Source organism: Temnothorax nylanderi, unplaced genomic scaffold (assembly GCF_030848795.1).
Source record: "Temnothorax nylanderi isolate EJ_2023f unplaced genomic scaffold, tnyl_v1.0 TNYL_tig1261_pilon, whole genome shotgun sequence".
Classification (NCBI taxonomy): domain Eukaryota; kingdom Metazoa; phylum Arthropoda; class Insecta; order Hymenoptera; family Formicidae; genus Temnothorax; species Temnothorax nylanderi.
In genome coordinates, this window is record NW_027250323.1 from 5,219 (window position 1) to 25,613 (window position 20,395).

Here is a 20,395-nt window from a genome sequence, read left to right on the forward strand (position 1 = left end):
TTTAAGACCATCTTAAGTACAATCTTAAGATGTCATTGGCCTAGTTTACACCGATCTCTTGATACGCGTATCAAATAGTATATTTGAACTGATCAGCCAATAATCAAACTAATTTACTAGTTATTTACTATTTAATACGCGTATCAAGTGATCGATGTAAACTAGGCCATTAACCAATTACAGAGCCGTATTAGCATCTTAAGATATTACTTAAGACGGTCTTGAAATAAGATCTGATTATGAATACCGGCCTGTGATTGAACAATTTCTTAAGGGCCGGTCTACAATGGATGTCGTAACTGTCGTAAGTCGTGAATCGTAAGAAATTGACCAATCATTAGTTGATTATTCTCCTCAAATTCGATTGTGATTGGTCAATTTCTTACGACTCACGACTTACGACAGTTACGTCACCCATTGTAGACCGGCCCTAAGCATTAAGAAATTGTTCAATCACAGTTGAATTTGAGGAGAATAATTGACTGTGATTGGTCAATTTCTTAGGGCTTAGGGCTTAAAACACCTATTGTAGACCGGGAATTATGCGGGGTCTACAATGGGAGTCGCAAAGTCGTGAGTCGCAAGAATTGACCAATTACAGTCGATTATTCTCCTCAAATTCGATTGATTGGTCAATTCTTGCGACTCACGACTTTGCGACTCGCATTGTAGACCCCGCATTACAGTCGAATGTGAGAAGAATAATCGACTGTGATTGGCCAATTTCTTAGTGTCTGAGCAGAATAGCTGACTTATAATTTCAAGACAGTGTTTTATGCTTTAAATCTTTGTTTTTAGCAACGCACAATACTGTCTTGTGTCTCAAGTCTTAAACGAGTGTACAAAGTGTCAACATTGTAAGACTTGAGACATAAGACAGTATTGTGCGTTGCTAAAAACAAAGATCTAAAGCATAAAACACTGTCTTAAAATTATAAGTCAGCTATTCTGCTCAGGCCCTTAGAGCTTACGGTTTAAATCAACGGTTAGTCCCGGTCTACAATAGGTTAGGTTAAGGTTAGGTGTTACGCATAACACAGACCGCTGTTACACGCCGCCCTTAATCGGGTTTAATAACATCGGTAGTTCTTAGGCTGGCAAATCACAGCTATTCCCTTCTTCTAAAGAATGAGTGTGATTGGCTAGTCTAAGTACTACCGATGTTATTAAACCCGATTAACGGCGCCGTGTAACAACAGTCACATAATGCAAGTATAAGAAAATTGATTGGTCCATATACATATGCATAAGGAAATAGACCAATCAATTTTCTTATCCTTATGCATTATGTGTTAAGGCCGTGGCACATAGAAAAACTTAAGCAGTAAAACTTAAGCAGTATATAAGGAAATCAACGGTATGGATTCGCTACCGCTTATGCTAAGACTCCATACACGCGGCAACGCCGTGCGGCAGAGTGCGTTGACCAATCAGAAGGCTGCCGCAAGTCGCCTGCGTTAATCTGCGGCAAAATCAAATTTGTTGATTGGTCAACGCACTCTGCCGCACGGCGTTGCCGCGTCTATGGAGTCTTAGCATTAGGGCCGTGCTTTAAGTTATTGACTGTGATTGGCTGATTTGCTTACTGCTTCAGTTTTACTGCTTAGGCCTAACCGTTGACCTAGAGGCCGTGACCGTTGATTTAAGCCGTAATCTTTAAGAAATTGACCAATCACAGTCGAATGTGAGAAGAACAATCGACTGTGATTGGTCAATTTCTTAAAGATTATGGCTTAAATCAACGGTTACGGCCTCTATAAATCAGCTTTAAGTTTTTCTATGTGCCACGGCCTTTAGTGCTAGGGTGCGTTCCGAATTAAGGTGCGTTTTCACTCATGTCGAGATGTAGGCGACATCATATATCGGAGTCGCCGACATCGTATATCGTAGCCGCCTACGTCGTGTAAGATGATCGCCGACAACGTGTAACCATGGTCGCCGATATCATGTAATCATGGTCGCCGTCATCGGCGTTATTGTATAACATAGACATATAAGACGCAATTTTGTAGTAAAGGTTATAAAATAATAAGAGTAATAAAAAAGTATTGAAAAATATAAAATATAAAATATAAAATATAAAAAAATATAGAATATAAAAAATATATAAAAAAATATAAAAATATGGAAAGGACAAGCGTAAGTAAAAAAGTAAATCTGTAAAGAGTAATAAATACTGCAGTAATAAATTATGTATACTTGCCAGTAAACTTTATTAGTTTATTTAATTTATAAATTAAAAAACAAAATAAAGATAAAATTAAAAAAATAATAATAAAATGTCGGTAATTGTTTAGGAAGACGAAATTCAGCAGTATTCCTGCGGAGTGTGTGGTGCCAAAAATCTTATCCCTGATGAAGAAAATGAGATAGATCACGAATGCTTAAATGGTCTTTCAGTATCTGTTGATACAAATTTTGTTATGCGTCCACGGATAGGTATACTCGAGTACTCGCAACCCGTCGCGTCGCGTAAAAGAGTCACGGTCGGTCTCGCTCCGCGTATACTTGGCGCGAGACACTACCGTGTCTCTTGATATATGTATAATAATAATATTTAAGGGGGTAGACAACCGGCCTTGACAAGCGAAAAAATAATTTTTTTTAAGTTAAATATTTAAGAAATAAACAATTCTAAGTATTTGAAACTTTGGCACATATAATTCTATATTCTTTTATAATTATTTAAAAAAAATTATTAATATTAATAATAACTGGAGAGTTATTGGTAATGAAGAGAAGCAGTTCAGTAGCTGGTAGTGGACATGAAATTTCGAAAAAACGGCTCCAACGATTTCTTTCAAAAATTTTTTATAAGTTGTTGAAAACAATATCTAAGGATGTGTCGGAAACAGAATTTCGAAAAAAATTGTTAAAAGAAAATATTTTATTTGCAAAAAAGTGTAAAATTGCATTTTCTCTAATAAAATTGAAAATGCAATTTTATACTTCTTTGCAACTAAAAAATATTTTTAAAGAATTTTTTTCGAAATTCTGTTTCCGACATATCTTATTAGATATTGTTTTCAACAACTTATAAAAAACTTTTAAAAGAAATCGTTGGAGTTGTTTTCGAGATTTCATGTCCACCACCAGCTGCTGAACTGCTTCCCTTCATTACCGCAATAACTCCCGTTATTATTAATATTTTTTAATGATTCTTTTTTTAAATAAATCATAAAAGAATATAGCGAATCATGTGCCAAAATTTCAAATATTCATAGTTTTTTTATTTCTTAAATATTTAATTTAAAAGAAAAAAGATAAATTCTTTGCTTGTCAAGATTGCCTACCCGCTTAAAGAATTTGGTATATTTTTTTAAAACTCTGTTTTTTATAATTATCGAGCAAGTAACATTTACTTCGCCAGCAATTATAATTAATCAAAATAACAGTTAAGACTTGTTAATCGACCCAACTGACTATAATAATCGTCATGACAATACGACCATTGATTTTGGTCAGATTAATCGCCAAGATGTTTCGACCATGGATTTTGGTCCGTCTAAATTGATGTAATTTTAATAAACATTTTATTTAAATAATTAAATTTATTGCAAAAAATATTGTCTCACCCTGGTTAAAGTAATATTTTTTGCAGTAAATTAAATTGTTTAAATAAGATGCTTATAATATAAGCACCAAAATTACATTAATTTAGAAGGACCAAAATCCATGGGCAAAACCGTCTTAATTTTATAATTATGTTTTTTTAAAAAAGTTGATCCAGAAACAGGCTACCTTGTTTCTGATGGCAATGGAGAACGCGAAAAGATGGCAGAAGATATTAATGAGTGCATTAATAAAGTAAATGAGCATTGTGGCAATTCAACGAAACAAAAAAAATTTTCGGTTTTAGAAAAATCTAGATGTAAAAAAAAATTTTAAACAGGAGAAGTAGACAATGTCTGGACGTCTGAAAGTATCGCACACCTGATTCAATTAGTAAAAAATAATGAAATTATATGGAATTACTGCATTCCTATGAAAGAAAGGTCAAAATTTAAAATAAGCATTGCGTGGGATTTTATCGTGGAAGACTTGAAAGGTAAGACCTAAAAATTTATTAGAAACTAAACAATTTTCTAAACTAAACTGAAATGTGCTCTCACAATATACAAACTCGCCTTAATTCTTTAATAATTTTAAATATTTTAGATACATTTCCCGATATCTCTTCTTTCTTTAATCCAATTGTGGCTCAATCCAAATGGAAAAGTTTGGTCGATTATTTTTGGAGAAAAGTAGCTTCTCGTCCAAAAACAACTGGATCTGCTGCCGCTGCTTCCGAATCGTGGCCATATTTCGAGAATCTGACATTTCTTCAAGAAATACAAACTAAACAAAAGTAGTAATTCAAATCTGTAAAAAATAATTTTTATCTTATAGATTATTATCTATTTCAGGACTATTGATAATTTCCCTGAGGAAGATGAAGAAAATAGAACTAATGAAAAAATTAGAAGAGGAAGAACCAACAAAAACAATAATGGCATCGAGAAAATAGCGTCAGCTTTAACCGAATTGGCAAAGGCACCACCAATAATTCCACCTCCATTGCCCGCTCCTTTACCACAAAACACTGCGCAGTCAAAATTGACTTTAAAAGAAAAGAAAATTCGAGATTTTCTACAATTAATGGAGTCCTTGATGCTGATGAGTATACCCGATGCTGATCTCGACAATGTGCTCTTCAGTATCCACGAAACTGTACATAAAGCAAAAAAATAATCGCACAGAAATATTAAAAAGAATTATGTATACTGCGCGGTCTGCGCGTCAATGATTCCTTTTTCGAGGTAAGGGGGGAACACAGAAATTAATCTAGAGACGCTATTATGGTTATTTCTATTAGTCTATTACTAGAATTTCTATATGTTCCCCCATTATCTCAGGAAAGGAATCATTGACACGCAGTGTGTACGCAGTTTATTATATTTCAATACATGTTTATTTATTTTATTTTATTTCCAACAACATGTTATTACAAATTTCTAACAAATAAAAATTGTTTCTTTAAAAATAAAAAAATGTGTGTGAAAAAATCTATTTTCTTTAATTTAGGTTTTTTAAGTGTTTTTTTTTTCTAGTCAATTGCATTATTATCGATAAATTTGGTGAAATTGCCAAGGTACTGCTCCTTCATTGGCGAAAAACTCTGTGAAGTTTCTTCGTACTTGTAAAGCTTCTCGACTTAATACAGCTTGATTTGGTTGATTCAAATTTTGAAATAAATTATTTTCAGATGTATCATTTCGCCAAATACCTGGAATTACATCTCCATTTCTTGTTTCTCTATCTACCATTGACTTGCAAAAATATGTCGACTCTTCCTTTTTTATTAAATAATTATGGAGACATATCGTTGCTTTTACAATAGCTTCAATTGTTTCTACATTTGCGTCTATTGTTCTTCGAAGTATTCTCCATTTTGCAGTAAGAATCCCAAATGTATTTTCAATAATTCTTCGAGCTCTCGATAAACGGTAGTTGAAAATTCTTTGATCAAGTGACAATTTGTTATTATCAGGATAAGGTGTCATCTTCTGTCTTCTTCAAAATATTTTCTCATTTTCGATCGTGAGAAAATACCACCGTCGCTCTGGCGCCCAGTAGCTCCAATATCCAACATCGTAAATGCGTAACGATAATCACATATAGCCAATAACACTATACTATGAAATCCTTTGTAATTATAATATTCAGAACCAGCACCCGCGGGAGCCTACAAAAGAAAATAGAACAAGATATATATATATATATTTTTTTTTTTAAGTCACGAAACTTTTACCTGTATGGGAATGTGTTTTCCATCGATTGCACCTATACAATTAGGAAAATTCCACTGAGATTCAAATCCTCTTCCAATTCCTTTCCAATCTTCAATTGTTGGCAATTCTAAAACAGATGCTCATAATTTATTCCATAATGCTGTGCATGTTTCGAAAATTATATTGGAAACAGTAGATTTTCCCATTCGAAATTGGTAAGACAATGAAACCATACGGTCTCCAGAAACAACATATCTGAAAAGAAAAGAAATACATCGCAAACTGACATGTAAATTAAATTATAACTCTCCAGTTATTATTAATATTAATAATTTTTTTTTAATAATTATAAAAGAATATAGAATTATATGTGCCAAAGTTTCAAATACTTAGAATTGTTTATTTCTTAAATATTTAACTTAAAAAATCTATTTTTTCGCTTGTCAAGGCCGGTTGTCTACCCCCTTAAATATTATTATTATACATATATCAAGAGACACGGTAGTGTCTCGCGCCAAGTATACGCGGAGCGAGACCGACCGTGACTCTTTTACGCGACGCGACGGGTTGCGAGTACTCGAGTATACCTATCCGTGGACGCATAACAAAATTTGTATCAACAGATACTGAAAGACCATTTAAGCATTCGTGATCTATCTCATTTTCTTCATCAGGGATAAGATTTTTGGCACCACACACTCCGCAGGAATACTGCTGAATTTCGTCTTCCTAAACAATTACCGACATTTTATTATTATTTTTTAATTTTATCTTTATTTTGTTTTTTAATTTATAAATTAAATAAACTAATAAGGTTTACTGGCAAGTATACATAATTTATTACTGCAGTATTTACACGGAGAAAATTGCTACGGTTGTTACAACAACATTCTCTATGATTGAAAAAGAAATGTATGTGAATTCAAGTTAAATTGATATTACATTGAATGTAGCTGTTAAGATATGCTCATTTATACAGTTTTCATAACCGTAGTTCTTACGATACGTGACATTCGGTTACAATACTCTCGTATATGGTTGCCTCAACCAAAGAATTATTGCTATCTCTCTTATGTGGTCTGCAGCACAAATATTATGGTTGAGAGATCCATAAGATATAGCTGCACGGTACAGCACTGAATCACTGCATGATTGAGAGTTTAGTTCCATTGCGCGCGCAAAAGAATTTCTGCATAGAATAAAGTGGATTTGATAAGGATGTTTTAACTTTATGAATATACTTTTTTCATAAATATATTTATGAACACAAAATTTCGTAATGAGCCGACACTGGTTTCTGACATTCACCCGACATTAAGAAATATTACATCATATATCATCCAATTCAAAATTTTATTACTCTTTTTAAACTGAATTTGTTTCTTAAGATAATTTTTGAAAAATTATATATTTTCGCTGGTTATGACATATGTACACTATATATAACACTCACATTAAATTAAGAAGTAGTCTACCACGTAAGGCAGTTGGCTCACGATCCAGAGGTCCCGAGTTCGAATCCCACCAAGGTAAGTGTTTTTTTCAAATACGAGAAAATATTTATAATCATAGACTGCATCTTAAGAAACAAATTTAGTTAAAAAATAGTAATAAAATTTCGAAATAAATAATTTTTTTTGTCGGGTGAATATTTGTTCATTATGGTTGTAACATCCATATATTATGGTTGCAACATCCATATAGTAGCTACCCTCACTAAGGTTAGGGCAACCATATAGGTCACTTCCAGAGTACTATGGTTTCCATAACCCTTTTGTATGGATGGGCGAAAATTAACATTATTATTCTGTTGTAGCAACCGTAACTTTTTCTCCGTGTATTACTCTTTACAGATTTACTTTTTTACTTACGCTTGTCCTTTCCATATTTTTTATATTTTTTTATATATTTTTATATTCTATATTTTTTTATATTTTATATTTTATATTTATATTTTTCAATACTTTTTTATTACTCTTATTATTTTATAACCTTTACTACAAAATTGCGTCTTATATGTCTATGTTATACGATAACGCCGATGACGGCGACCATGATTACATGATATCGGCGACCATGGTTACACGTTGTCGGCGATCATCTTACACGACGTAGGCGGCTACGATATACGATGTCGGCGACTCCGATATATGATGTCGCCTACATCTCGACATGAGTGAAAACGCACCTTTACGCGTGAAGCGCGTAGACTGCATGGAAAATCGATTCGTATGTATTTAGCCGGAAATGAACGTCTTTTTAAAGAATCTCTATATGAAATCGTTTGTATTTCGTATGAAGACTTTTGAAGTGCAATTGAAAAGGTTTGTGAGTCATTCGTTTAATTGTAATTAATTATTTATTTTTACACCATGCATTTAGCCGAAATAGATAAATTAATAAAAGTTTTTATATGGAATCGTTTGTATTTTGTATGAAGAGTTATGAAGTGTGATTAAAAAGGTTTGTGAGTCACCCAGATAATTTTAATTAAATATTTATAAACTCGGTAATTATATAGCCGAAATATAGATTTTTAGTTATTCATGTTAAAAGAAGAAGGCGCTAGTGTTCCCGAAGGTCCGTCTGCAGTCAGAATTAATATAAACGTTTTAAAAATTATTTTATACTGAAATAAATAAATATACAGGCTATAATAAGCCTGTAGCTATAAGCGATAGTTGCTAATTAAGTTTGTCACTCATATATTTCCATCTTGCAGAGGACCTCCGTAACGAGATCAAAGATGTACCAGTTGTGCAGGGTGAAGAGGTTATCTCAAACGCCCTGCCATAGCCCAAGAGCGACTCAAATGTCATTACCGCTGAGAAGTACTTCTTGCCATTTGAGTTAGCATGTCAGAGCAAGTCACCGCGGATTGTGATGACACAGCACTGGACTGCCTGCAGAAGTTAATCGCATATGGCCATCTCACTGGCAATGTGCCTGATTCAACGGAGCCTAACAAGTTGCTGATTGTGCGCATTGTCGAGACAATTTGCGGTTGCTTCACCGGTCTACAGACCGATGAGGGTGTGCAGCTGCAGATTATTAAAGCTTTGCTGACTGTAATGACAAGCCAGCATGTGGAGATACACGAGGGTACGGTATTGTTAACAATTCGTACTGTTTACAACGTTTACTTGGCATCGCGCAACCTGATGAATCAAACAACAGCCCATGCGACTCTCACGCAGATGATCAACGTGCTCTTCGCGCGAATAGAGACTCAGGCGGAGGAAGAGAATGTGAGGCTTGATGGGGAACATCAGCAGGAGGGTTCTGTCATAGCAAACGGCGAAACTGAAGCCAAGCTAAGTCCAGAGAATGCTCCTGGTAAATTAAAATTGTCATTGAGAAATCGTAGAGGTAAAGCAATCCGCGTGACGGACGACAGATGTTTCGATCGAGAAGCTGGTGGCGATGGCGTCGATGTGTGCAGGCACAGATTACGCAAGATTATGTTGGAAGATGTAACATCATCCGGTAATGTCGCGGGCGGTAAGATATTAATAAATAACTATTAACAATTATCGTATATTATTTTGTTACAATATAAACGGTTTCTGTTTTAATAGTTTTGTAGAATCGAATCGAAGATAAATCGGAAAGTAATGCTAAAAAAAAGGAAAAGTTTTCCTGCAAGTTTTAGACAGTAATAAATTGTTCTTTTGATTAATTTCAGATACTACCGATGATATATTAGCGAAATACAGAAGAAAGCCAAGCGCAGCTAGCGATACAGTCTTGGTCGAAAGCAATCAGTCCCGTACAAAAGAGGTGGAAGACGAAAGATGACTTTCAATCGATCCGAATAATGTAGAACTCTCTTATGCTTTTGCGGATGCTAAAAGAAAATTACGTATGGTACTTAGTACTTAGCACTGCTGACCTTCAACACATTCCATGGAATACTTCAGAGGTATTTATTGTATTATTTTTTAATCATGGCGTACAAAACAAAGTGTGATTTTTTTATGGATTACTTAATTACTTAATGTTCAAATATTGGCATATAAAATTTTATTACAGAGACATTGTTGGTCGCAGAAAGAAAACGAACTGGTTGCGTTTTTACAACTACAATTGGCAGAAGCTATAAACCTGCAGGATAGGGCATTAATAGCTCATCTTCATGAAACTTTACGTTGCGTGCGTCTATTTAATGACGATGGATGTAGAAAGCTCTTCAAATCACTTCGAGAGGATTATCAAAAACGATCTCCTTATATCGCATATTTAATCAGATGTCGTCAAGGATTGCTGTCGACATTAGCTCACTTAGATAGGTACTGTTTATATATAAATATCATCTTTGTATGTAATGTATAAGTAAATGTAAAATATGTTTAAATGTAAGATGTTAACCGTTTAATAATAATATTTTCCAGATTATGCGTGCGAGTTAAGTGCGATCAGGATGCTATCAATAATCATCTTGTATCCGTTTGTGTGAGGGTATTTTTGGAAAAAAGGAGGCTTTCCTCCTGCGTTTCTGCGAAGAGTTTAAAAAGCTTACGCTAGCTGACGAGAAACAGGATCTCGTGGATAATTTTCTAGGAAAGGTCCACGCGGAAATGGACAACGATCCGATCTGGCAATGTACATGAATATAATTATTTATCTCGCAATTGATCTTAGCGGAGTGCTCAGAGACGTCTGAACTTACTTCTTACTTTCAGCGGCGAGCGCCAACCAGTTAGATTTGGCGAGAGTCGTGGTGGAAAGAACCGTCATGGCACGGGTATACCACAATGCGCTCTATCTAAATGAAGATGGAGATGTATATAGGGACCAGCTTCTTCACGGTCACATCAAAAAGTTGGCGAAAGTCGTAACTCCAAATCACAAGGACCTACGCATTCCAAAGGTTTATCATTACGAATGCCCCTGGTCATGGGCGCAGGCTGAATTGGCTGTGATATCGGCGTATAAGACTCCTAGGGATAAGTTGCAGTGTGTATTTCGTTGCGCGACTACCATCATGAATCTCCTCTCCATGGCGTCGGAAAGAGGCATACCTGCTGCCGACGATCTGACTCCCGTGCTGGTCTATGTCATAATCAAGGTATGCGATTGAAAATAGAATATGTGATTTTAGCAAGAAGAGTGATTGTTAACGTGTGCTTAATTTCAGACTAATCCGCCGTCGTTGTATCGACTGTTCAATATGTAGACAGCTTTTACGGGAATCGATTGGAGGGAGAGGAACAATATTGGTGGACGCAGTTCTGCGCCGCGATCGAGTTTATTAAGACAATGGATTAACAGTTTCTCAAGAGTATCACGATAAATAAGATTAGATTCGATGCTGGTGATAATGTAGAAATGTATCATAATCATAATTTGACGATTTCATAAAGAAGAAGACCAATATCTTGTGTAAAGCTAGCTGAACAGTTTTATGCTTCCAGTATCTTGATTAAAATTCTTAAATAGCCTCTTAAATAGTCTGTTAGTTCTTTCGCACGTTATTATGTAACATTAGCAAAGACTGAATATACGTAAAGTGTGGCTTTATTTTTATTTGTAACTCTATTGTACAATTTCGCAGGACATCGAAAAAAAAGAAACGTTTAGATATTCTATAATTTATGTGTAAACAATACAGAACTTATAGAGAATTGATAACCATTTAGCAGGATAAACTGTCTTGACGTACTCTTTCTACATGCGCACCTTCCCCAAGAGCCGAGACTCGAACCAGATCCTTGAAAAATATCGCCACTTTCGTAGAGCTTTTGTACAGTTTTACTCTAGGATTATGTATCAGGAATATCGCGAGAGAAAGAAAGACTTCGGAGATTTTTATCCGAATCGATCGACATAAAGAGAGAGCATAGTAAAGAAGCTATAGCTTTCGAGAATTTGAACGCATAATACTTGTTAATACTTTGAGCGAATTAGTTTACGTCACTCTGTCAAGCTTTAATATTAAATTACTAATAATATATCGATATCAGTAGTTTAATAATAATACATTTAAAAGCGTTCAATTTAAAAGCAGGGCAATCCTAATAAACGACTGTAAAAAAATTCAAGATGGAACGCAATTAGCAACTATCGCTTATAACTATACAGGCTTATAGCCTGTATATTTATTTATTTCAGTATAAAATAATTTTTAAAACGTTTATATATATTAATTCTGACTGCAGACGGACCTTCGGGAACACTAGCGCCTTCTTCTTTTAACATGAATAACTAAAAATCTATATTTCGGCTATATATATAATTACCGAGTTTATAAATATTTAATTAAAATTATCTGGGTGACTCACAAACCTTTTTAATCACACTTCATAACTCGAGTTGGAGTCGGACAGTTAAACGAGTTACACCGATCGCGAGTTGTGCGTTGCGCGCGCGAGTCCGTCCCAGCTTCTCGTTCTCGCTCAGAAGGGTTGGATGGCGGACGTTGTAGAGAGCAGACGTAACGAGCGAAAGAGAAAATTTAGAAAGCGATAGTATAGTCGTTTACCAGTCGGGCCAGTGTTGTTAGCATCATTACAATTGTAATATTTTTATTACGAACTGTGTCTTTTTATTACGTTGTTACCACTTTTTTATATTTGTTACATTTTTACGACTTTACGTATAACCTAATTTTATTTTAAATATTTAAAATAAAATTAAAATTTTTATTTTATTCTGTAAACGTAAAAATGTAAATTAAAAAACAATTGCTGAATTTGGCAATAGTGTAAATTTTTAACACAAATATCCTAGTTTCAAACGTCAATGGATACATTGGGAGCGTCCCGTTTGACCACGTTACAATTGACCACAACGACCTGTGCCTAGGTATTTTCTGCTGTACCGACCAATTGAAAGATTTTATTTAAATTTGACCAATTAGCAACGTGGTCAATCGGACCCCACTCGATACATTTAGTACTACGACCGCTCACTGAGCGCTCGCATCTGATTGATGACATTGGGAGCTTTCCAGCAAGCGACACAAGTCGACACGAACGTCGTTCTATCTTTCTTTTTAGCAATGAGTAACAAAGACAAAACGACACTCGTGTCGACTTGTGTCGCTTGCTGGAAAGCTCCCATTGATGTACATTTTTAGGTCTAAAGCCTTGTGTCCACGATGCTAGAAATCGGTCCGAGTTTCGGTTATAAGCTAATCAACTTGCAGCTCTTACAGAAAAGCAGCAATTTCATTGGCTTATAACCGAAACTCGGACCGATTTCTAGCATCGTGGACACAAGGCTTAAGGGCTCAGTCACAATGACAAAAATAAGGAATAAGATAAAGGAATAAGGAATAAGGGAATGTCGCATCTCACTTCAGTACACGTACATTAAAGTGAGATGCAACATGCCTTATTCCTTATTCCTTTATCCTATTCCTTATTCCTTTTATTGTGACTGAGCCCTAATGCTGCGTTCCCACTATACGCGTCGCGCGTCGCGTCACGACGCCGCGTCATGAGTTATCCAATCAAAACATCCCATTTTGATCCCGTCACAAATAACGTAATAAAATGGAATGTTTTGATTGGATAACTCATGACGCGGCGTCGTGACGCGACGCGCGACGCGTATAGTGGGAACGCAGCATAAAGGAATATACCAATCAGATGCGAGCGCTCCCTGAGTGCTCAGTGAGCGGTCGTAGTACTGAATGCGCCCAATAGCGACAAATGTTTATGTCAAAAAGTTAAATGTTATAACCTAACTTAAAATGTAACTAGTTTTCTCTCCTTTTTAAGATTTTAGGATATCTTATTTGTACTTTTTGATACATAGAATGGATAAGTAAGTATACATTTTTATTTTGAATGAATAAGTTAATAAATAAACTGTTTTATTTTAATAATATAGGTGGCTAATACGAGAACCAAAAGCTGGCTCAAGCAATGAAGCACTTAAAGCTGTGGAGCTAAATAGTTTTATTAATAAAGAAAATATTGAGCCTGAGCCAGTGAATAACAGTTCCTCCACTCTTGGTGAAGGTACAGAGCATGATGAGGTGGCACATCATGAGGAAATGATCTCAGATATTGAAGCCTCAGATATTGAGTTTTCAGATACTGAGATTCAAAATGCTTCTGTTGATTCAAAACTAAAAAGGCCAAACACTCGAAAAAGAAAAAAGTATGAACAGAAGTTTAAACAGGAGTGGAAGAGTAAAGTAGGAAACTGGTGTGAAGAAGAAAGTGGAAGGATTTATTGTAAAGTTTGCAAAAAATCTTATAAAGGAGGTATTACTCATCTCGAACGCCACAAACTAACAGATTTTCATAAAAATAATGAGAAGAAAACAAACCTACCAAAAATTACAAATATTTATTCTGATGCAAAAAAATTAGAATTAAGAACTAGAGAAGCCAAAGCCCGTGCAGCTGAATTCAAATGTGTTATGTTCTTACATGAGCATAATTTACCTTTTTTACTCATGGATCATTTCCCTAAATTTTTACTGTCTGTCTGTAGTGACATTCAAACACTAAAAGATATGAACATTGCAAGAAGAAAGGCTACTCTCATCACTACAGACTGCTTTCAACCAGAAGCAATAGAAATTATAACAAAAAGAGCTATTGAGTCAGTAGGATATTCACTTATTATTGATGAAACAACGGATGTCTCTACCAACAAATCATTGGCAGTTGTAATGCGTTTTTTTGAAGAAAATGATTACGACCATTTTTTTGGTTTGATCAAAGTAAATAGCTGTACTGCTGAAAGTCTGTACAATGCAATCATTGAACTTTTAAACAAGCATAAAGTTCCAGTGGAAAAAATGCTTTGTTTTGCTGCAGACAATGCGAGTGTAATGATGGGCAATATAAAAGGAGTTCAAGCACATTTCAAGAGACACAATCCTAATTTGTTTGTGATGGGATGTGTGTGTCACTCTTTTCATCTTTGTTCGTCTGCAGCTGCTACTAAGCTGCCACCTGAAATTGAAGATTTTGCAAGAGGAATATATAATTTCTTTAGCAACAGCAGTCAAAGACAAATATTTCTAGAAGAGTGTCAGATTTTCTTGAACGAAAAACCTCATAAGATTTTAAAACCTTCCCAAACTCAGTGGCTATCACTAGAAGTAAGTTTTATATTTGAACTCAAAAAGTTATTTATTTGTTTATTTGTTTATTTGTTTATTTGTTTTGTGTTTTGTAGGTGTAGTCAACAGAATTCTACAGCATTGGAATTCGCTTATCCTTGTCTTTCAAGATGCTGTCCTCTCTGAAAATCTTGTGAGTTTTCAAAGCATTCTTGACAATTTGAGAAGTGCTGTCACAAAAGCGTATTTTTACTTTCTTTCGTATATTTTGGAAATTGTAAATGCTCTGAACATTGAATTTCAAAGCGAAAAAAGCAAGATATGCATGTTGACCAATAGACTCAGCACATTATACAAAACAATTTTGAAAAACTTTATAAGAAAGGATGTGCTTGATAAGACATTGCTTGATGATGTTAATCCAAAAAATCCACGAAATTTTCATTTATTAGAAGAGATCTATTTAGGACCTAAAGTCAATATACTTTTTGCTTCAGAAAATGTGGAACAAAGAGATTTGCATCAGTTTAGAATAAATGTCTGGATTTTTATATTGAGTTGAGTAGCCAAATAAGAAAACGATTTTCCTTTAAAAATGAGATTTTGCATTTTTGCTCATACTTTAATCCGAAGGATGTCATTGCTGGAAAAAAAGACTCTATTGTAGTAGAGAGCACCAAGTATTTTCCTTCATTGGTTACTGACGTAAACAGCTTAGATTTTGAATGGAGGCTTATTCCAGAATGTAATGATTTAAAAAATTTAAACATGGATTTTGACGAATTTTGGAAAAGTATTTTTGCTATGAAAAATACTTTAGGTAATCCAATGTTTCCACATTTGTCTGTTTTGGTTAAAGGTATTATTAGCCTTCCACATTCTTCTGCTGCGGCAGAACGTGTATTCTCAGCCCTAAACTTAATAAAAACAAAAACTAGAAACAGATTGAATGTGGAAACATGTGATGCTATTTTGCATTCTAAAAGTCTATTAGGTAATTTAGAATGTCATTCATGGGTTCCTAGTGAATCTCTTATGAAGCGAAAAATTGAGTACAGGAAATAATTACATACTTAATAATTACATATCTTTAAATTAGAGTACATTAACTATTTTAGTTTAGGAACAACTTTCACCTCATGGCTGTAATTGTAACCTGAGTATTATTTGAGTGATAATATGATAATAATTTATCTATTTATGTAGTTTCTAAGAAGAAAAGTTTGAATCTATATTTTGTTACATGGTTACTACTACTAAGTGTTCTTATTTTCTTTTTCAAATTTAATAAGTTGTAAGTTCTTAAAGCAATAGTTTTTTAGTTCTTAGTAAATGGAAATACTAACTTTTTATTTGTTCAGTAATATTTAAAATAATTAATACTTCTCAAATTGCTATAATTCTGTGATTTTTTATGTTGGAATACTTAAAAAAAGTTGTACAATGTGATGATTTTTTGTTTATGGACAATATAGTATGTATGTATATTTCTGTTTTAATTAAAGTTTGCTTTTATTAAAAAATGTTAGCTTGCCCCTGCAACCCGCAATACACGCATCCAGGAGCGCAACCGCTCACTGAGCAGCTAAGTAGCAATTTGACGTGATTGGTGGGACCTAACGGTAAGAACCAATCACGTCAAATCGCTACTTATGGCTTCAGCGCACTAGTGCGATTAACGTCGCACGTGACGCGCGATATCCAATGAGGATCGACTTTCCTTATTAAAGCTTGACTCAGAGGAAAATGTCTAGGCACCGGTCGTTGTGAGTGAGTGCATTTAGAAACACGGCAGCTCACTAAAGCCTTGTGTCCACGATACTAGAAATCGGTCCGAGTTTCGGTTTAAGCTAATCAACTTGCAGCTCTTACAGAAAAGCAGCAGTTTCATTGGCTTAAACCGAAACTCTGACCGATTTCTAGTATCGTGTTAGCCAATCAAATTGCAGCTCTAAAGCCTTGTGTACACGATACTAGAAATTGGTCCGAGTTTCGGTTTAAGCCAATCAACTTGCAGCTCTTACAGAAAAGCAGCAGTTTCATTGGCTTAAACAGAAACTTGGACGCAGTTCTAGCATCGTAGACACAAGGCTTTAGCCAATCAAATTGCAGCTCTAAAGCCTTGTGTACACGATACTAGAAATTGGTCCGAGTTTCGGTTTAAGCCAATCAACTTGCAGCTCTTACAGAAAAGCAGCAGTTTCATTGGCTTAAACCGAAACTTGGACGCAGTTCTAGCATCGTAGACACAAGGCTTTAGCCAATCAAATTGCAGCTCTAAAGCCTTGTGTACACGATACTAGAAATTGGTCCGAGTTTCGGTTTAAGCCAATCAACTTGCAGCTCTTACAGAAAAGCAGCAGTTTCATTGGCTTAAACCGAAACTCGGACCGATTTCTAGTATCGTGTACACACAAGGCTTAAAGCCTTGTGTCCACGATGCTAGAACTGTGTCCGAGTTTCGGTTTAAGCCAATGAAACTGTTACTTTACTGTAAGAGCTGCAAGTTGATTGGCTTAAACCAAAACTCGGACGCAGTTCTAGCATCGTGGACACCGGGCTTAACGCTCAGTGAGCTCTTGCATCTTATTGGCATATTCCTTTAGATCTAAAAATGTATACCAATCAGACGCAAGAGCTCAACGTGGTCAAATGGGACGCTTCCCATGCAATTTTGTGAGTTCTTCTTGGCAGGTTTCCCAACCTAAAAGTTACCAAAATTCCTATTTTAGTACGAAATTTTAGGTTTTTTAGTTACGACATTTTTTACTCTGCTAACAACACTGAGTCGGGCGCGTTGGAAGAGAGACAGGAGGAGATCCTTGTAGCGTAGTTAAACTAGTAAAGAAATAATTAAGAAAAGCTACGGTGCCCCCCCTCGGAAGGGGGGCCCTTCAAGCGGTACACACGTGCGAGGTTATGGTAATAACAACAAGAGCGTTCTAATATTAGAAGAAATCAGGAACTACCCTGTAAACAGAAGTGCAATCACAGACCAAAGGATGAAAAAGCTTAGTAAAGAAGATAAAATGACAGATAAAACTGAGAAGAACAAGGACAAGACGGATGCTGGATGTTCAGAGATGCATATGGATACGGACCTAGTAGAAACGAGAAACAAGGGCGAGACGCAACTAGAAAGGGAAATAATAACAGACGTAAGAGAAAAAGATGGAAAAGAGAATAATAAGGACATTAACTTCAGAGAGGTAATTTTTGTCAACGTCGGGGGTAAGTTAGTTAAGAAAGACCGTAGGTTAAGAAATGAGGAAATAGAGAAAGAAATGGCTAATAAATATTTCGAACCAGGGCTAAAAGGGTACAAGGTTGTGTGCTGTAAATTAACTAGAGAAAATATGTGCGTTAAAAAAGGGCTAAACAGGGTAAAAATTCAGAGCTTGTTGCACAATATAGGATGCACTCCAGATTATTTCGAGATGGACAGATTCAATCTAGCGAGGTTAAAATTTAGAAAGGACGAAGACGCGAATAGCTGTATAGAAAGGTTAAATACAAGGTACAAAGATAAAATACAGGTATACATAGATAATAGATCGAGGTTTTGTAAAGGGGTTATCGCGGATTGGCCGTATAGCATAGAGGAACTATGGGAAAACTTGGGTAAAAAAGATAATATATTGCAATTAGAGGTTATGAAAAAAAGAATATATAATAGAGAGGAGAAAAAACTTGAAATAAAAGAAACGAATAATATAATAATTACGGTAAAGGGAAATAAACTTCCGGAAAAATTTACAATTTTTGAGGGCTTCGGTAACTTAAGAGTAAGACCTTATGTTGAATCAGTCAGCCAATGTTTCAGATGTTTCAAATATGGACACTTCCAGAATAATTGTAAATCGAACGATCTTTGTGGAAGATGCGGCAACACGGCTCATGGTCCATGCGGCTTCGAGTTCAAATGTGTAAATTGCGGAGGACGTCATAGGGCAACGGACAAGAAATGCCCGGTATACATTAAAAATAAGGAAATCAAAAAAGTAATGGCTTACCACAGCGCGTCATACACAGAGGCAATGAAGATAATAAATGGACAAGATACAGAAGAAAGAGAGTATGACAAATACAATAAAAAGACGTGGCCAACAATAGACGAGAGACTAAGAAGTAAAATCCTAGGTAACAGAGAAAATTTTGAAGAAACTAGTTATAGAAGGGAAAATTCGGAAAACAACGAAAAAAGGACATACGCCAGGGTGGCAACAAATCCTGGAATAGCTAAAAAAGAGGAATATTATAATAGAACATTAAATAAAATTAAAGAGAATGAATATGACAGAAAAATGTTAGCAAGAAGTAGAGAAACAGAGTCAAGTAATTTATCAAGTAGGAAAGATAGAATGAGAGAGGAAAATACAAAAAGGAACAAAGAGGAAGAATCAGAAAGGGAAACCAGAGATGAAAGAATAGTAAATAAACAACAATATCAAAATATAAAAGAGGTACTCGAAGAAGAGGATTGGAAGAAATTCATTAGAGACCAAATTAAAAAAGTAGTTCAAGAAGAAGTGGAAAGAACAATAGGAATTAAAAGCACAGTTACAGAAGACGAAACAGAGGAAATCTACACAGAAGGGGAAACATATAATAATTTAAACGCTCAAAAAAGACAAAGATATCAATAATAAAATATGAACAGAGAAGAAAAACTAGAAATAGTTCTATGGAATGCTAGAGGATACATCGGAAAAAAAGAGGAAATAGACGGATATATAAAAAACACGGACATAACAGTAATTACGGAATCTAAAGTTAAAGACCTTAAAAAAATAAATGTAAAGGGATACAATACTGTTGGAGTAAATAGCAGAGGAAATAGTGGAGGTATTCTTATTTTCTGCAAGAAAGATATAAAAATAGAACTGATAAATGATTGGAAGGATTTAGACGAGGATTTCGACATTTGTGGAATTAGGACAAAATACGGAAGTGCTAGCATGAACATAATCGGGGTTTACAGAAGGCCGAATAAAAGTATTAATCCAGGAGAATGGACAAAAATAACGAAGTTTAATAGAAAAGGAATGGACACACTAATAATGGGGGACTTTAATGCACACAACATATTGTGGAACTGTAATAACACTGATTCTAACGGTGAAGGACTCCAGGAAAAATTTTTTAACGCAGGATTCCTGTGTGTGAATACTGACACAATGTCAAGATTAAACGAAATAAATCAAAACCCTTCTAATATAGATCTAATTTTTTCAGAAGCAAATATCATTGACAAATTAAAATACACACAGGCTAAGGACACTTGGGGATCAGACCATTTTCCAATAAAAGTAAGTGTTGAAGTCGAGGAAACCCCTTATACCAAGAAAACAAATAGATTAGCTAATAAAAAAACATGCTGGAAAGAATACAAAGGCATATTGGAGAATAAGATAGAATCAATAAAGGAAGAAATAACAGGAAAGGACTTGCAAACTAAATATAGTACGGTAATGAAACATATCACTGACGCGGTGAAGGTTGCCTCAGGAAAAAAGGTAGATGAAAACAGAACTCCAAGAAGAACTAGAAGAGGTAATCTAAACAGCAACAAAAGGAATACACAAAAAAAGAAAAGAAA

At 35.0% G+C, this 20,395-nt stretch overlaps 5 protein-coding genes across 11 annotated transcripts; all 5 read left to right on the top strand.

Moving 5' to 3' along the window:
• Window positions 1-1,928: 1,928 nt before the first annotated feature.
• Window positions 1,929-5,031, top strand: LOC139787086 (uncharacterized). Of its 4 annotated transcripts, XM_071726183.1 has the most exons (6): window positions 1,929-2,139; window positions 2,298-2,439; window positions 3,722-3,807; window positions 3,893-4,048; window positions 4,159-4,348; window positions 4,407-5,031. In XM_071726183.1, the coding sequence occupies exons 4-6, from the start codon at window positions 3,985-3,987 to the stop codon at window positions 4,729-4,731; spliced, it is 579 nt and encodes a 192-aa protein (XP_071582284.1). In that variant the 5' UTR covers window positions 1,929-2,139; window positions 2,298-2,439; window positions 3,722-3,807; window positions 3,893-3,984; the 3' UTR covers window positions 4,732-5,031. The 4 variants fall into 4 exon arrangements, with proteins under 4 accessions (XP_071582284.1, XP_071582283.1, XP_071582282.1 ...); XM_071726182.1 differs by having other exon boundaries at window positions 2,298-3,807; XM_071726181.1 differs by having other exon boundaries at window positions 1,930-2,139; window positions 3,722-4,048.
• Window positions 5,032-7,906: 2,875 nt separating this feature from the next.
• On the top strand, window positions 7,907-11,419 carry LOC139787085 (brefeldin A-inhibited guanine nucleotide-exchange protein 1-like). 4 transcript variants are annotated; one of them, XM_071726176.1, is made up of 7 exons: window positions 7,907-8,095; window positions 8,494-9,272; window positions 9,457-9,693; window positions 9,804-10,060; window positions 10,163-10,373; window positions 10,454-10,839; window positions 10,909-11,419. In XM_071726176.1, exons 2-3 carry the CDS (start codon window positions 8,627-8,629, stop codon window positions 9,567-9,569), a joined length of 759 nt encoding a protein of 252 aa, XP_071582277.1. In that variant the 5' UTR covers window positions 7,907-8,095; window positions 8,494-8,626; the 3' UTR covers window positions 9,570-9,693; window positions 9,804-10,060; window positions 10,163-10,373; window positions 10,454-10,839; window positions 10,909-11,419. The 4 variants fall into 4 exon arrangements, with proteins under 4 accessions (XP_071582277.1, XP_071582280.1, XP_071582278.1 ...); XM_071726179.1 differs by lacking the exon at window positions 7,907-8,095 and adding an exon at window positions 8,282-8,351; XM_071726177.1 differs by lacking the exon at window positions 7,907-8,095 and adding an exon at window positions 8,345-8,380.
• LOC139787087 (GTPase-activating protein and VPS9 domain-containing protein 1-like) lies at window positions 9,616-10,947 on the top strand. The gene is made up of 5 exons (XM_071726184.1): window positions 9,616-9,693; window positions 9,804-10,060; window positions 10,163-10,221; window positions 10,454-10,839; window positions 10,909-10,947. The coding sequence occupies exons 1-5, from the start codon at window positions 9,616-9,618 to the stop codon at window positions 10,945-10,947; spliced, it is 819 nt and encodes a 272-aa protein (XP_071582285.1).
• Window positions 11,420-13,410: 1,991 nt separating the features above from the next.
• On the top strand, window positions 13,411-16,319 carry LOC139787084 (uncharacterized). Its single transcript, XM_071726174.1, has 3 exons — window positions 13,411-13,541; window positions 13,608-14,835; window positions 14,913-16,319. Exons 1-3 carry the CDS (start codon window positions 13,534-13,536, stop codon window positions 14,916-14,918), a joined length of 1,242 nt encoding a protein of 413 aa, XP_071582275.1. The 5' UTR covers window positions 13,411-13,533; the 3' UTR covers window positions 14,919-16,319.
• A 1,105-nt stretch (window positions 16,320-17,424) lies between these two features.
• On the top strand, window positions 17,425-19,442 carry LOC139787083 (uncharacterized). Its single transcript, XM_071726173.1, has one exon. The coding sequence runs from the start codon at window positions 17,799-17,801 to the stop codon at window positions 19,440-19,442; it is 1,644 nt and encodes a 547-aa protein (XP_071582274.1). The 5' UTR covers window positions 17,425-17,798.
• Window positions 19,443-20,395: the final 953 nt, after the last annotated feature.